This window comes from Bactrocera latifrons, unplaced genomic scaffold (assembly GCF_001853355.1).
Source record: "Bactrocera latifrons isolate USDA-ARS-PBARC rearing strain unplaced genomic scaffold, ASM185335v1 scaffold_36, whole genome shotgun sequence".
Classification (NCBI taxonomy): Eukaryota; Metazoa; Arthropoda; class Insecta; order Diptera; family Tephritidae; genus Bactrocera; species Bactrocera latifrons.
The window spans coordinates 1,397,987-1,412,878 of NW_017537001.1; the positions used below are offsets into that span (position 1 = coordinate 1,397,987).

Here is a 14,892-nt window from a genome sequence, read left to right on the forward strand (position 1 = left end):
CAATGTATAATATGTGAAAGTGTGGCAGCTCTTTCAATGTGTATATAACTGAAATTTGTGTTTTACAACCATTTCCTTATACCGTTAACGAGCTTTTAAGCTTTCGTTTCAAAATTGACGCTATCAAAGTTAAGCAAACTGTATTGCATTGCATTGATTACGTCTGTGGTTATATTTCCTTCTTGTATAAGAAATAGATACTCTAGAAAATCACAAACATCAAAGATTGAATAGTTTTTTGAAACTCGAAAATTCTATGAGGTAGTGTTAAGAACAAATTAATAACTTATAACAGATAAGAAACAGTATAGAATGACAGTRGGAAGAAAAGTAGACAATAAATATTTTGTTGCAAAATTATTTGYTAAAACAATAACTTTTGCGAAGAGCAGCAAAGCTTTTATACAATTCTTAAAATCTGCCACCAACTCCGCTGTAAAGCTCGCTTCACTGTGCACGCAGCCGGAGCTGAGACCAGATGACAACTGTCAGKACCAAAAAATCACACTCCAATCACCAAATTCAGCACTTATGCTAATTAAGTTTTTCRTGCGAAATTAATTAAGTCAGCATTTAGCATTTATTTCTTTGAACACTTAAATCAATATTAATGACGCTCAGCCAATTAAGCTGCACACGACATCAGCTGAATGCGTAAAATTCGAGCAACACAAAATAAAACCATAAATACAATATATAGTATGCAACCGATTTAGGCAGCAAAAGACTGTTAAAAGCAAATGATATTCTTAATTTGGGTTTACCCCATGTAAACCACAATGAAAATGAGTTGAATAAAGTACGAAGCTGCATACATATGTACATATGTRTTTATGAAACAAGTTTTGAACTTTATAAATTCACGCAGGTAAATGTATCTGTAGGTCAAATATGAAGAAAACGACGCTTAAGCACTTAAAAGATCAGCTGATGTTKCAGTGATATTGCGCAGCACATACGTACTTATGTATATATGTACATATAGTATATATAGCGTATGTGTAATGCTGTTTGTACAAAAATGATCTCTTATTGTGGTGCATTCCAAGCTTGTGACGTCATATCTAAAGTTCTTGCTGACTTATCATTACCATTACACTGCAGGGCTTATATGTGTATGCGTATATGCGTCCGTGTTTGTGTTTGTCGCCTTGTGTACGTGAGGAATCACCACTGCTGCTTTGGTTTCATTTACCTTTTCTTTTTATCTGCGTTTTGCTGTCTGTTGATAAAATTGAAAGCACTTTCATAGAAATTTTATTAGTCATTTGAATTGATCGAATTATTTTYAGCGATTTTAAAGTATATTTCTTGTAAATGGTTGACTTTACAAACAGTCATCGTATTGTTTGATTTAAATTACAAAAGCTATTTTAGTTTATAAATATATGAGTTTAAGATAACCGACGTCAAACACATGATTACGCAGCCGTTCGAATGACATTTGGGTGTTAGTAACCGAAGTAACCGGAAGGGGCTCGRATTTTTAACCGGTCAACGRCTGACAACTCGGTAYCATTCCTGGAAATTACCTCASGAATGTTTTATGCCGCTATAATTACAACAAAACCATGATTACACATCACTCGTGATACTGTTAGATGAAAGCTAGAGTGGATCATAGGTCACATAATTCGTAATTGAACTTTAACATAGGAYATAGGAATTTTACTTATGTAAATGGGAATTATTTCAATGGAAAAAAGTCAACAAGAAATTTGCATGAAATTTTGCGTTTTCATGTACTCAAGGCTACATATAAAATCATTGAGAATGTTTCAGCACTTTTTTGGGAAGTCTACATTAACACGAACTTAAGTATCAGAGTGTTCATGAGTTCACCGAAAACTTGCCTCAAACGAGTCGTTCACCCTCTATCTCTGTTAATAACGATAACATCGAAAAGGTTGTCATGTTGACATCAAAAAGATAGCAGAGGATATAAAAAACTATTAGGGATCGACTCAACACATTTTGGTTAAAGTTTTGGGTATGAAGCATAACAATGTTAGACTTATACCAACATGAACCTGAATACTGTTCAAAAACAACGTTAGTCCAGTAAGGATTGCAAAATAGATTCTGGACTTTTTTGACTATGTATAGTGATGAAACGTGGTTTTAAGAATAACAAATGGCTTTAGGCATTAGCATAAATTGCCACAGGTACGATTACTATACGYAATCACTGTAAGCGCAACATAAATTTCTCCGAACACAAAAATTATTTATTGATAGATAATAAAAATGAATTGATTTGGCGACAAATGTGCGAAATTTTGCTTAAATAGGTTTAAGAGAAAAACTAGTGTAAACAGGTTTGCGGCATTTATTGCATTGCTTTTGTAGTAGCAAAGTGGGCACAATTGCACTTAAGAAAAGTTACAATAAAATTTCGCAATAGCAGCCGCGTGCAATAATAATGGCACATATTAAATAATACATAACTATAAATATTGAATCATGTCGGCCGTTAGCGGAGCTTGTTTGCCAAAAATGGTCTAAACTTAATTGGTTCAGTTTTACTTATGGCATACTTATTTTTAAATGCCCCATTTGGGGTTGGAAAGTGCAAATATATATGAATGTGTATAGATATGTATATATGATTATATATGGRCAATCAAACTGGCTTTTTTGATTTATAGTTCAGCGTAATTTCGTGCACAAGCTTTTTATATTTATAGCGCAGAAAAATAAGCAYAAATAAAATTGACGTATATTTAACTATTTTAGCAGCGAATTTATTGTTGTTGTTTGTGAATTACGACTGTGTCTACGCCAATTGAGCGCCGAAAAAAATGGGTGGCGGTGAAAGCGAAGAATGGAATTTGGGAGCCACTGTGCGTATAGCCTTAGTATAGAGCTTGTGCGGCTTCTTTATGTCGCGATGATAACCGTGTGTTAAAGCAAAACTCCGAAATTTCATATTTTGAAACGAAAATACAATATTTTCTAAGAAAAATGCAAATTCGGGAGTGTGGGTGAATATGTTGATGAGCTCTGAAGTGCTTCTGCAGGTTGTAGGCCGTCCGTAATACGCGAACTTGTCCCTCAGTTGTTAATACATATGTATATCGATTCAAATGTCCTTTCTTTTCCATTCTCGCATTTCTCGGAACCACCGATAACGGATTGCTATAGCATACATTCATATGTATATCTATTATACAAACTATTCAATCACATTCCTTGTATTGGAAAACTTTCTATTTAACAAGATATCTTAACGAAATTCAGCACCGATTATTGTCCTAGGTGGAGTCACAGCATCTGAGTATATTATTCAGATTGCATCACTATATTATATAGCTGCCATAGAAATTGACCGATCGAAATCAAGCGCTTGTATGGAAAAACTTTTTATTTGACAGATACATATGTTCACGAAAATTGACAGAAATTATTGCCCATGGAAAGGCTACAATATCCGAGTATATTATTCAGATTGCACTACTATGTCATATAATAGGCATACAAAATGAATAATTAAAATTCCCGTCCTTCTGTGAACAACTTTTTTCTTTGCGAAAATTATTATATATTTTTTTCACTTTTTAATGAATAAAGAGAGAGAGATAAAAAAGTTTCAACTTCTACACCCCTTTACATTCACGCATGAAAGCTTAATACCCAGCAATACAACACCATATGGTAAGCTCAAGTGCATTGCCGTTGAGTGACGTCAGACCCTCTTGCTTTTCGCTAATTTCCAAGCACTTTCACATGATAAGAGTTTATCAAATAAGCATATTATATCATATATACTATATAACGGTAATTGATGATAAAATATCTGTTTGTAATCAAAAGAGACAGCAAAATATTTATCTAATCAATGCCAGTGATGACTTGACCAATTCCATACTATTTATAGCTGTATTGCGTCKTTGCGGTAATTTATTTATTTATTTGCGACACACACGCCTACCGCAAATTGCGGAAGCCGCATAAATTTACTCATATTCAGCTGCTATTTTGTTATCATTTTTATGCCCATTGCATGTGATCCTTTGGGTAGTTGTACTTCATAATCGTTAGATATGGWTTCAGCAAGCAGGCTTTGATGAAAATCAGAGCAGAAATGGTAGGTTGATTTATGGATCAACTTTCTGAATTTCATTTTAGCATATACCAGACTTCAAATCAAGCCTTACGATAACTAGAGTGCAWGATAGGTAGTTGCTCGGAAGTGCTRCGTCTTAGTTCCATGCGAAGTTAGTGCAGATTCTTCAGCAGATATTTAACTGTTGGCTTAGAAAATACATTTTTCTTATCTCTCTTAGCACAGGCACCCTCTAGATATATTTTCGTCTTAAACGTTAAATTACTTTATTTGAAAAAAGACACAAGTCAAGTGGTATTCATTAACTACTCCAACTAGATATCAATGCTAGGTATCAAAAATCGCTTCTTTTCATTGAGTTAATTAAATTTCACGCATTTATCTTTTCACCGCCTAATCGATCAGTGATTATTGGTGGAAATTTTTTCGTTGAAATGATAAAAGCTCATTGACGCAATTGTAATGAGTTTTTAGTGCTTGAATCAAATATTATTGAACTTAGTCTTGTGAAACTTAATGCACCAAGGATTAATTAAAGATAAAAGAAAAAAAATTTAATKTTTGAAAATTCGAAATTGTAACACATAATTATTAAATAAATAATTAAAAGTTATAAAAATATTTTTATCGAAAGCTTTTCAAAGATTATATTAACAAATAAAGGTAATGAAGTCGGGAAAGCTTTTAAAGTAAAGCTGCAGAAACTATTTTCTGGCAAAGTGAAAGTTTTCGATAAAAGCTCACTGCGAATTCGATTAAATTCCCAAACTTACTTAATAATTTCAAAATAAAATGTTATGAAATATTTTTCGGGAAAGCATTCAACGAAAGCTCAGTGCGAATTCGGTTATATCCCACAAATCTCTCCGTAATTTAACAATTATGTTATAAAAACATAATTTTGCTGGTGGGTGAAACCTTTCAATGAAAGCTCAGTGCGTAGTTTCGCGATTGATTTATGAAAAATAGTTTCTTTGCAAAGTGAAAGTTTCCAATGAAAGATCTTGTCAGTTTTAACGAAACCTTGTATTTAATTTATATTTTTTTTTAGCTCAATACGAAATTGCTTAGAGTTCAAAACTTACGCAGTAATTTAAAAATGAAAATTTAATGAAGTACACTTTGGTATTTGAAAACTTTCAATGAAAGCTCAGTGCGAATTCGGTTATATCAAAAATCAGTAGTTTCACAAATGAATTATGAAAAATAGTTTATCTGCAAATTGCCGGCTTTCAATGAAAGCTCATTGCCAATTCGGCAAAAGCTTTCACAATTGCATGCGCCAAATATATTTATCTTATTTTTTCATTGCTCGCATTTTCACATATTCATTCCAAAGAAAATTGTTTTTTGACGCTTTCCTTCGCGTTTCTAGCAGAGTTATCTCCAAATGTGGTGACCTCTTTTCAAACAAATCACATCAACCTTTTGAGGCCGGCAGACAACGTCAATTGCCAAGCGATTTGTATTGTGTTTTATTTGTCTTTTCTGCTTTTGTTTCGGTTTTTGTGTTTTTTTTGTATGTTTGCCTCTGTAAATCAAACACTTGCCTTCCGACACCACATGCTTAAGTGGCACGGGGTAATAACCTTTGCCGCTTTATTGCCAACACGTTATCGCGCTCGCAGTATGCACACACAGATGTTTGTTGGCCGCTGCCGGCTGCACATTTTGCCGGTTTGATGGAGGCTAATGAAGTCAAAGTCTGCACAATACAAAAGCACGGACATGCACATATAAATGTATGTTCATAGATATAGATGCTCGCATAAGTGGGGTTAATTGAAATACAAACGCTGCATATGCAACACAAATCGAAAATTAATCGAAAATGTACAATTAATAAATTTAAATCAAAGCGAAATGAAAACAAAAACAAAAATCAAAAAGACAAAAAAAGAAACGAAAATACCACAAATGCAAATGTGCGATTGCAATTGCTCGAAATGAGTATGGAAAATCTAAAATGATAAATGAAAAGTGGAAAATCATATTCAATACACACAGACACAATACGCTGCATCGAGATTATTTTTCTTCACTTTTGACTTGCACCTCAATTGCTACAATTAWGAGATCGTATTTCCATTCAGACGCACATACATACATTCATATATATGTATGTATATGTCGATATACGGATCGTTCTTCCCTACGAATTACAACAGCGCGTTGACTGAAATGCTCACAAGCCATTGCAAGTGCAAAAATGGACCTACAAGATTTATTACGAAAATCAATTAAGTCACAAGTGTAGCATACATACATACACACACACACGTACATAACGAAAATGCGTAATGTGTATGCATTTAGAGTTGGCGGTCGCTATATGACATTCAAATAGATGTTAACAACTCGCTCAAGGCCAGACTGCTTGAGGGCCAACTATGGTTAGTGGCTCTGATGTGGGTGAAAATACCGTTAACGCGAGAAATTCTTATTTAAATAAATACACAAACATACACACAGAAGCGTGTGAGCAGATGTATGTCACAGCGGAGTATTTATATGAAGAAACTCCTCAATTTGATTAGATTATGAGAAGACGCGTCTAGCCACTTATTTCTATTTCTACTTTTGTCTCTTACTATTTATTCAGTTGAAAAGTTTTTAAGSTGAATTGAGGTAAAATGGTAGATTTTTATTTTTACTACATTTTTCACATTATTAATTGTTTTGCCATCCTTTTCCCTCAAAACCTGGGAGATTGATGAATCGAACAAGTAACCGGCATAAGTGCATATTTTTCATGTTGCTCTGTGATTTGCTGATGAAACCTAAACAAAACTTACTAAAATATACCATTTTCATCGTACAATGAATTTCAGTAAAAACAAAAAATGGCAAGATCAAACAAAAAAAAAAAGTTTTTCAAAATTAAAAAAAATCTAAATCAAAAAAATTGAATTTTTTCTAAAATCTGACTGCCTCCTGATTTACTAAGTACATTCCCATTATTTCTTCCAAGAATAAATAATTRTTTTCGCGCAAACTTTTCCAGCACATGCTTTAATTCCTACAGGGCGCACTCACATTCGCAACATACAATGTTCAAAGCGAATCTGTAAAATTACTTAATGCAAGTGTTAAATGAATTATTGTGTGAATGCCTTTTGCCTTTTAGGTTGTCACATATGCATACTCCCACACCACAAGCCATCACAAGCCATTACAAGCACACTTCATTTACATTAAAATCGTTAACAGTTCATTTGTTTAATTTTATGATTACGTTGCAAATGTGCGCGTAAAATAGCATATGTATATATGCATGAAAATATGTAGGTATACATATATAAAATTATATGCGCAATTGTATGAAAAATATTGAACTTCTGTATTTGTACCCAAGTCTACTAAACATACATACAAACAAACACATATATTCACATAATGCAAATTTTTATTTTTTCCAACCCAGAATATTCGGTAAATTAAGCTTTTAATTGCTAGTCAAGTTTAGATATTTTCTAATTTTAAATTTTTATTTTTTGCAAACTTAAGTACCGTTAAATTCCTTTTCAAAGGAATTCCAAGTGAAAAATTTAATCACATAAGCATAGTGTTTATTTTGAGCTGCCCGTCAATTTAGGAATGAAAAAAATTTCCTTAGTAAATAAAGCTAAATATAAACAAGTATTTCCAAAAGCCCTGGACATACCTACAAAGTTTTTGCAAGCATACACACAGAAATTCGATTTCTATTTAAATGCCACTGATGGAAAGCTACTTCGAAGTATTAGTGGAATTCTTTTATTGCATTGTGTTTAGTAAATTTAGCTGCAATAAAAAATGGACTCCAGACTACTTATGTCTACATTTTTTCCGATATTGATTTAATTCACTGGACTAATTTATTTGTATAATTTTCCAGTGAATCGATATGCAAATTTTTTATTGGTTTATACAAATTTTACGAGGAATAATGCAGTTGCTTTCTTCATGTCTGCTAATCATTTAAACAGATGGAGAAATATACTGATTCGCAGCAACTCAGCAACATCTGCTAATATTTTTTCTCATTTTATGCTGAAGCGAATGAAAAAATACATATGTCCGAATTATGCTCAATTTTCTTTAAAAAARTAAAATAATAATTTAAAAATCTTTGTCATCATATTTTACTRCATTAAATGAGTTGCCAGCAACATTGTAAAATAGTTTCATGAAATGACTTATCACCTAAATCTTTGCTGTTAAGCAATTATTTTATAATATTTYCGATTAAACGTTTGCAACAAGCTGCTAGCAACATTGTAAAATAATTCCTTCAAATATCTTTTTAGAAAATATTTTATATATACAATTAAACTTTTGCAACATGTTGCTAGTCAATAATAATAATTTTTAATATTTTTTAATTAAATGATTTGCATCATTTTTAAGCTCTTTATTCATCATAGTCATTTAATTTTAAATAAAAGATGCACAACATATTACTATACTACTCGTTTATCATCAATGAAACCGTTAATAAAACTTTGCCAGCATATTGCAACGTTTTAATAAATCATATCGTGATATATCGGTAACATTTCCAAAATTATAAAAAAAAAAGTTCAACCCTGATTTGTTTATAGAGTTGAAAATACTTTAGCAAAGTTTTAAAAATCATTTCTTAATATTTCGGCAACATGTTGCCAGTAACATTTTCATAATGATAATATTGGTTTTGTTGTAGAGCTTAAAAAAACTAAACTTATAATTAATAACTCCGCAAAATTTCGGCAACATGGTAATATTTTCATATTGAGAATTACTTTTTCAACCTTAATTAATTTTTTCCCAAAGTTTTAAAAACTCATTTTACTACCATATTGCTAGCATCATTTTCATAATGCTATCCTTGATTTGGTTTTAAGATTTGGCAAAAAATTTATTAAACTTTTAATTAATATTTCCGCAACATTTCGGCAACATGCTGTTAGCAACATTTTTATATTGAAATCTACTTTTTCAACCCTAAATTTGTTAAATACTGTGAAATAATTTTACAAAGTTGTAAAAAATGTTTCGTAACATTTTGGCACCATGTTTGTGGCAAGATTTTCATAAAATTAGAATTCATTTTGTTGTAGAATTTGAAAAAATGTAATAAATAGTATTTTCCGTAACATTTCAACAGCATGTTGGTAGCAACATTATTTTCCAAACGCAAATCTTTCAACTTTTAACAACATTTTCTGCTATTTTAAACCAATGTCAGTTGTGAATTTTTAAACACTATTTAGCATACAAGTACTATATATACTCATAAATACTTAATTTTTGAAATTTCATTTGTAACTGCTACGAAAATTACTTACATTTATTGAGAACTTCATTTGTATGCAATTCAAGTACAATGCCTTTTTCTGGTTTGTAGTAAATTGTGGTGTTTTGTTGTTGTTGATTTTTATTTTTTCTAAGCAAATATACAGTTGTATGTATAAATTGCTTTCAGACAGGCGCTGGTTTAAGTACACAGAGAGACTCCTCGCTTTTGCTTCGAATTCACTTTTCACACAGTTGAAAAAACTTAATGATTTTCTTTTTCTTTTATCACCGTAGGTGCGAATGTAGCAGCAGTATTAATTTATGAAATCTTTCACTGCCGCTTTGCTTCTTCTTTTTTAGCAATAAATATATATATATTCTACTTTTTTGGCCAATTCTCCTTCTGTTTATTTGCCTTGGGTGCAAATATTTGTGTGTGTGTTATAGCGAACTTTTATTGTATTTATTAAGTAACTTTTGCCACAAATCAGTTTATCAATATTTGTTTAATTTAGCAATACTGTGACCGCTTACCGCCAGTTAGTGTTATTGTGGCTGTTGTTGCGACGAATACTGCTCAATCTGCATCAATAAGAAATCAACTCAATCTAGTTTAATTTAGCGCATTTTTTACACACAAGCTTCACATACAAATGCATACAAACCGGCGCTTATGCGACTATACACACACATATCGATATATTCATAAGTATATGTACATACATATGTCTATGTTTGGCTTGTATGCAAGGTCTGTGTGCTTTTTATTTTCTGTGTTGGGTTTTCGTTTGGCTGATTATTGATTTTTGCTATCTTCTTGGTTTTGTTACATTTTCAAAACAATTAATATTTATAAAACAAAGTTTATTGTTCCGCTAGTCGACGCCACTTTGTCACGTGCTTCAATTTAAATGATTCACCGACAATCAGAGGCTTCACTTTCGATAGACGATGAAGAAAGCTTTAGCTTTTAGTTCAGTTTTTTGATTTTTATTTTAATTATTCTTTAGATTAATAAATTTATAAGTAGCGATGTTAAATATTTTATAGGTTATGGTATTTAGAAGTTTTCTTGATTATTTTTTCTTATTAGGGTGTGAAGTGTTATAGTTTTTGAAATTCCTATTACATTTTACATGCTTGTGTTTACATTTTTGCTGTTGTGTATGAAATGTTTTCAAGGTTTTAAAAAATCAGTTCGCAACATTTCGGCAACATTTTGGTAGCAACATTTTCATATTGAAAACTACTTATTCAACCATAATTTTGTTTTAAATCTTAAAATAATTCCACAAAATTTTAAAAATCAGTTCGCAACATTTCGGCAACATGTTGCTAGCAACATTTTCATATTGACAACTAATTTTTCTATCTTAATTTTGTTTAAAACTTACTTACGTTTGACAAAATTTAAATTAATTGTGTCGTAAAGTTACGGCAACATGTTGCTAGCAACATTTTCATATTGACAAAAATTTTACAGAAAAAGAAAAAACCTTATAGCTTGAAATGGATAATACTAATATTCAAAACTTTCCTAAATTCAAGTAATTCACATTTTGAAAATAAAACTTGTTATTATTTTAAAATTATTATTTTTCCCTTTTTATACCTGCACTTTCCAAATCCCTATCCCAATAGTTTATTGTTATGGTGCCCTTTGCAAGCGACTCTAATATTTAATTTCCTTCCATATCTAATTTCGTAAACATTTGTTATTTCCTCCGTCTACAAAGATTGTCTTTCGCGGTACATGCTTTGCATTGCTGCTTAGTTGGCAGCAATTTTCGCGTTTTTTTTTTTAGTTTTTTGTTTTATCGCTAATRGTACAGGCGATATTTTCAATTTCGCGAACATTTGAAATTTCGGAAGTGTTTGCTTTGCGCAAAATAATATTTCCTGTTGAGTTCAAACAAGCAAATGGCTACAATACACTGACATGAGCGTGTATACATAACGACATACATACAAGTATGACATAAAGTACCAGTCATTGTAGATGCGTCAAGAGTGGGACAATTGAAAATGCGAATGACTTGTAGTCCAAAAGGTAGTGATAATCAAAATAACTAAACTAATCAAAAACACCAACTAAAAGTATTGCCTTTGTCGATTAAAAATTTCAATTTTATTCAAAAATATGTTCATTCATTAAATGTTTCTGCATATTATAAATGAGAATGTGTGTTTATAATTCTAGCCCCCACACATCACGTGCTATGCATGAGTAAGCAGATTTGACCTCAAAAGACCTAAAAGTATTTTAAAAGTGCGGCAAATTTTTGAAATGCAATTTCCTTTACAATTTCTAATTTTAAACATTATATTTTTCCAAGAAATATTATTAAATAAATATCTTCGAGCATTTAAGAATTCATGAAAAGTATACGCTTGTGTTAAAGTGCCGTTTAATCATACAAATTCCACTAATTTTAGAGTTTTCAAAGTAATTGATCTGAAATTTCACTATGGTGGCATAATTTGAATAATTTTCACGTGAAATAAAAATAGTTTAAAAATAGAGTATAATTTTAAAAATATAACTGTTATAGCATAATTTCGATATGCTTATCGCAAATGATCTCAACAAATTTGAGCCGGACGGAATCGGTCAAAAACTTCTTCCCAGATTTATATAACCTTTTTATGTTCGTATTGTTTTAAAAATGTTGTTTTTTCTCAGTCCGGGTCAAATTTGATCATAAACATAAATATGTGTCAGGACTGTAATTTGTAGTGAGTTGTATATGTTCGTATAAAGTTTTGCGTTAAAAAACGTGAAAATGTAGTTTTTTCTCAGTCCAGGTCAAATTTGATCAGATGTATGAATATGTGTCTGGGTTGTAATTACTAGTTTTTTATGTTACATATGGCAAAAGCAATGTTAGATTTCTAAGTATAGTCCACAAGTCTAGCCCATATATTCTTTTCAAAAATTATTTAATAACGAAAAAGTTGTCCGTTTAAGGTAACACATCTGTATGTATGTATGCCCTCTGAAATACGCAATGAAGTAATTGATTTTTTGTCATAATTGGACGTGTACTTGCCGTAAATCATGAAAAAAATAATAATTATATTTTGAAGAAGCACAGCTTACAAGACTGCTACCGATAAATCTTACAGTAACGACATAATTACACGCATGCCAGCCTTGTTTACAGACATACATATGTACATATAAATTTAGTACAAATGTCTATACATACTTATCTATATCTATGTCAGTTACTTCAGAAATTTATTGTGACTTTGACAATTGTTGTTATCAATGCTGCCGCCAGCGTTAATGATGGGAGCAATGCCATTTTTGATAGACCAATAATGAAGCCGAAAATCGCTGGCACCTGAAGACATGAAACCAATAGGTAAACAAACACACACACTTTTACATATGTGCGCAGCAATTACTGTCTGTCTACAAGTGTAGAATGTTTCATGAATGTTACTACCAAAAAACCCGGCGCTGGCAGGTAAGAGTGTAAAAACCACTTAACAACAGTGGCAACAATGGAACAGGACAATACAACAGAAATGTAGTAAAACGTGAAAAATAGCAAAAAAAATTGTAAAAATCACTATTGTCTAGGAGAGTTGTGGCAATGAGGAAAACTATGGAAATAAAGCAAACACACTAATGAGCAAACAAAACGAAGTGCGCGAGTTATAGGGGTGCCATTGGAGAGATTGTTGAGAGATATGAAACCGTGATAAGATCATTAAACATAGAGTATTGTGAAAGAAAACAATGGACAGCAAGCTGCGCTGTGTCAGTGACTCATTCACTTAATAATAGCTAAGCAAATAACGGTTTAACTTGTTGATTTTGTGCGATTGTGGGCGGCGCAATGGCTTTGGTGAATCCTGTCTTTGAAGAGTTGGTGTGAAATATAACTTCATGAATGTATATATGTACATGTAGACATATCGATGAGATTCATACAAATATTTGGCATTTATATATTCAAAAAATTAATAAAAATTTATTTATTTACCCGACGGATTAGAATTTTTTTTTCAATAAACTTGTAATGAGAACAAATGAAACTCGTAATGAGAGCACACATTATCATACTATCTTAGTTCTATCTTTTAAACAACAAAATATGTAAGCTAAAAAATCTGCATTTCCAAACTGTATTAACAGTAACTTATCTTATTAAACGCCAATACCGGCTGAAGAGCAACACACCACGGCACCAACTGATGAGCAACCAAATGAGCTTTAAAACCAAATGACAAACAGTGATCATTTTAGTATTTTTCCATTGCAAATGCGAGTTAAACGAATGCTAATTCGAAATTAAAAATTTCTCACTTCTCAAATATTGTCAATAACTACATGCTACATGACAATGTGTTAGTGTGTGTGCCTTTAAGTGAACATTTGCAGTTATTTTTGTTGATCTGCAGGCGCGCACGCCAAATAGCAATGAAAATTAAAATTTTTCAATTAAATAAACTACATCTCTTTATGAGTCCTGCCGTGGGATGCCTGCTTTCTGTCCAAGAACAGAAAATAAACCCAAAAAACACAAGCAAAATCAACAACAACTTGCTGACAGCAATAGTTGCGCGCTGCACGTGCGTAATTAACACTTGCAATTTATATCTTTGGCGTAAAAATTGTTGCTTTTGCACCACAATTGTGCAGTATGGGGGGTATTGGGTGATACATGGCTTGTTGTTGCTGGTGCGTGTATACATGTTATGTGTATATGGTTCTCAAGCGTGCTTAGGCTCATTTTTGAGGAATTGAGACGTATGGCTTGAAAATAAAAAATATTTTTGGATTAACTTTGCAGTTTAAATTATTAAAAAATTTAATATTTTTAAACATTAATTAATTTAATTGAAAATATTTTCTTTTGGAACAAAAGACATTTTTATTTGATGAAAATCATTTTTCCTTAGTGAAAATTGTTTGTAATTCAATTTAAACTACTTTGTTTATATTTATTTTTTATTTGAAAGAAAATACATATTTTGATTGAAGAAATCCATTTTTTCCTTAGAGAAAATTTTTTTGTAGTGAAGAAAAATATTTGTTTTGTAGTTGAATAATTTATTTTTATTAAGAAACTGGATTAATTATATGTAAATTTATTAAACCTTTTTAGCCCTTTACCCTTAACCTTTTCTAATAGAATATTGCAAAATAATAAATTTTTTCTTACACAAAAATGTTTTTTAAGTTTTTCTATTGAAGGAGAATTTTTGCTGCTTTTTAATTACTTTGTTTTTTATTACTTTTGTTATCATACTTTTCATTTCTTAACACATTTTTTTTTTTTAATTTTTAACATGTGTACATAGTAAATAATCAAGAATTTCCACATATTCACAGTTTTTTAAAGCAGAAATTCACACATTTGCATTTGTTTATAGAAATCTCAAAATTGTAAATTTTGCATGCGAATTCTAAACACCGTCATTTTACTGTTTATCTTCGTATTGTTTTTAACTTCTTTCAGATTTTAATAATTTTTTATCCAGATCAGATCTAAGATGTACAAATTTATTTTATTTTTTATTTTATAATTTATTGTTCCTGATTTATATACAAA

The 14,892-nt window shown here is 31.1% G+C and overlaps 1 protein-coding gene across 7 annotated transcripts in view; it reads right to left on the minus strand.

Moving 5' to 3' along the window:
- Positions 1-14,892, minus strand: part of LOC108971826 (ion transport peptide-like) — a 93,181-nt gene that overhangs the window by 36,642 nt on the left and 41,647 nt on the right. Inside the window, exon 2 of one of the 7 annotated variants that reach the window (XM_018938128.1) lies at positions 9,376-9,907. The exons of the other annotated variants lie outside the window; for them this stretch is intronic. Coding sequence (XP_018793673.1) covers positions 9,376-9,393 — 18 coding nt within the window. The 5' untranslated portion in view covers positions 9,394-9,907. The remainder of the gene's footprint in view (positions 1-9,375; positions 9,908-14,892) is intronic. 7 annotated transcript variants of the gene reach the window in all.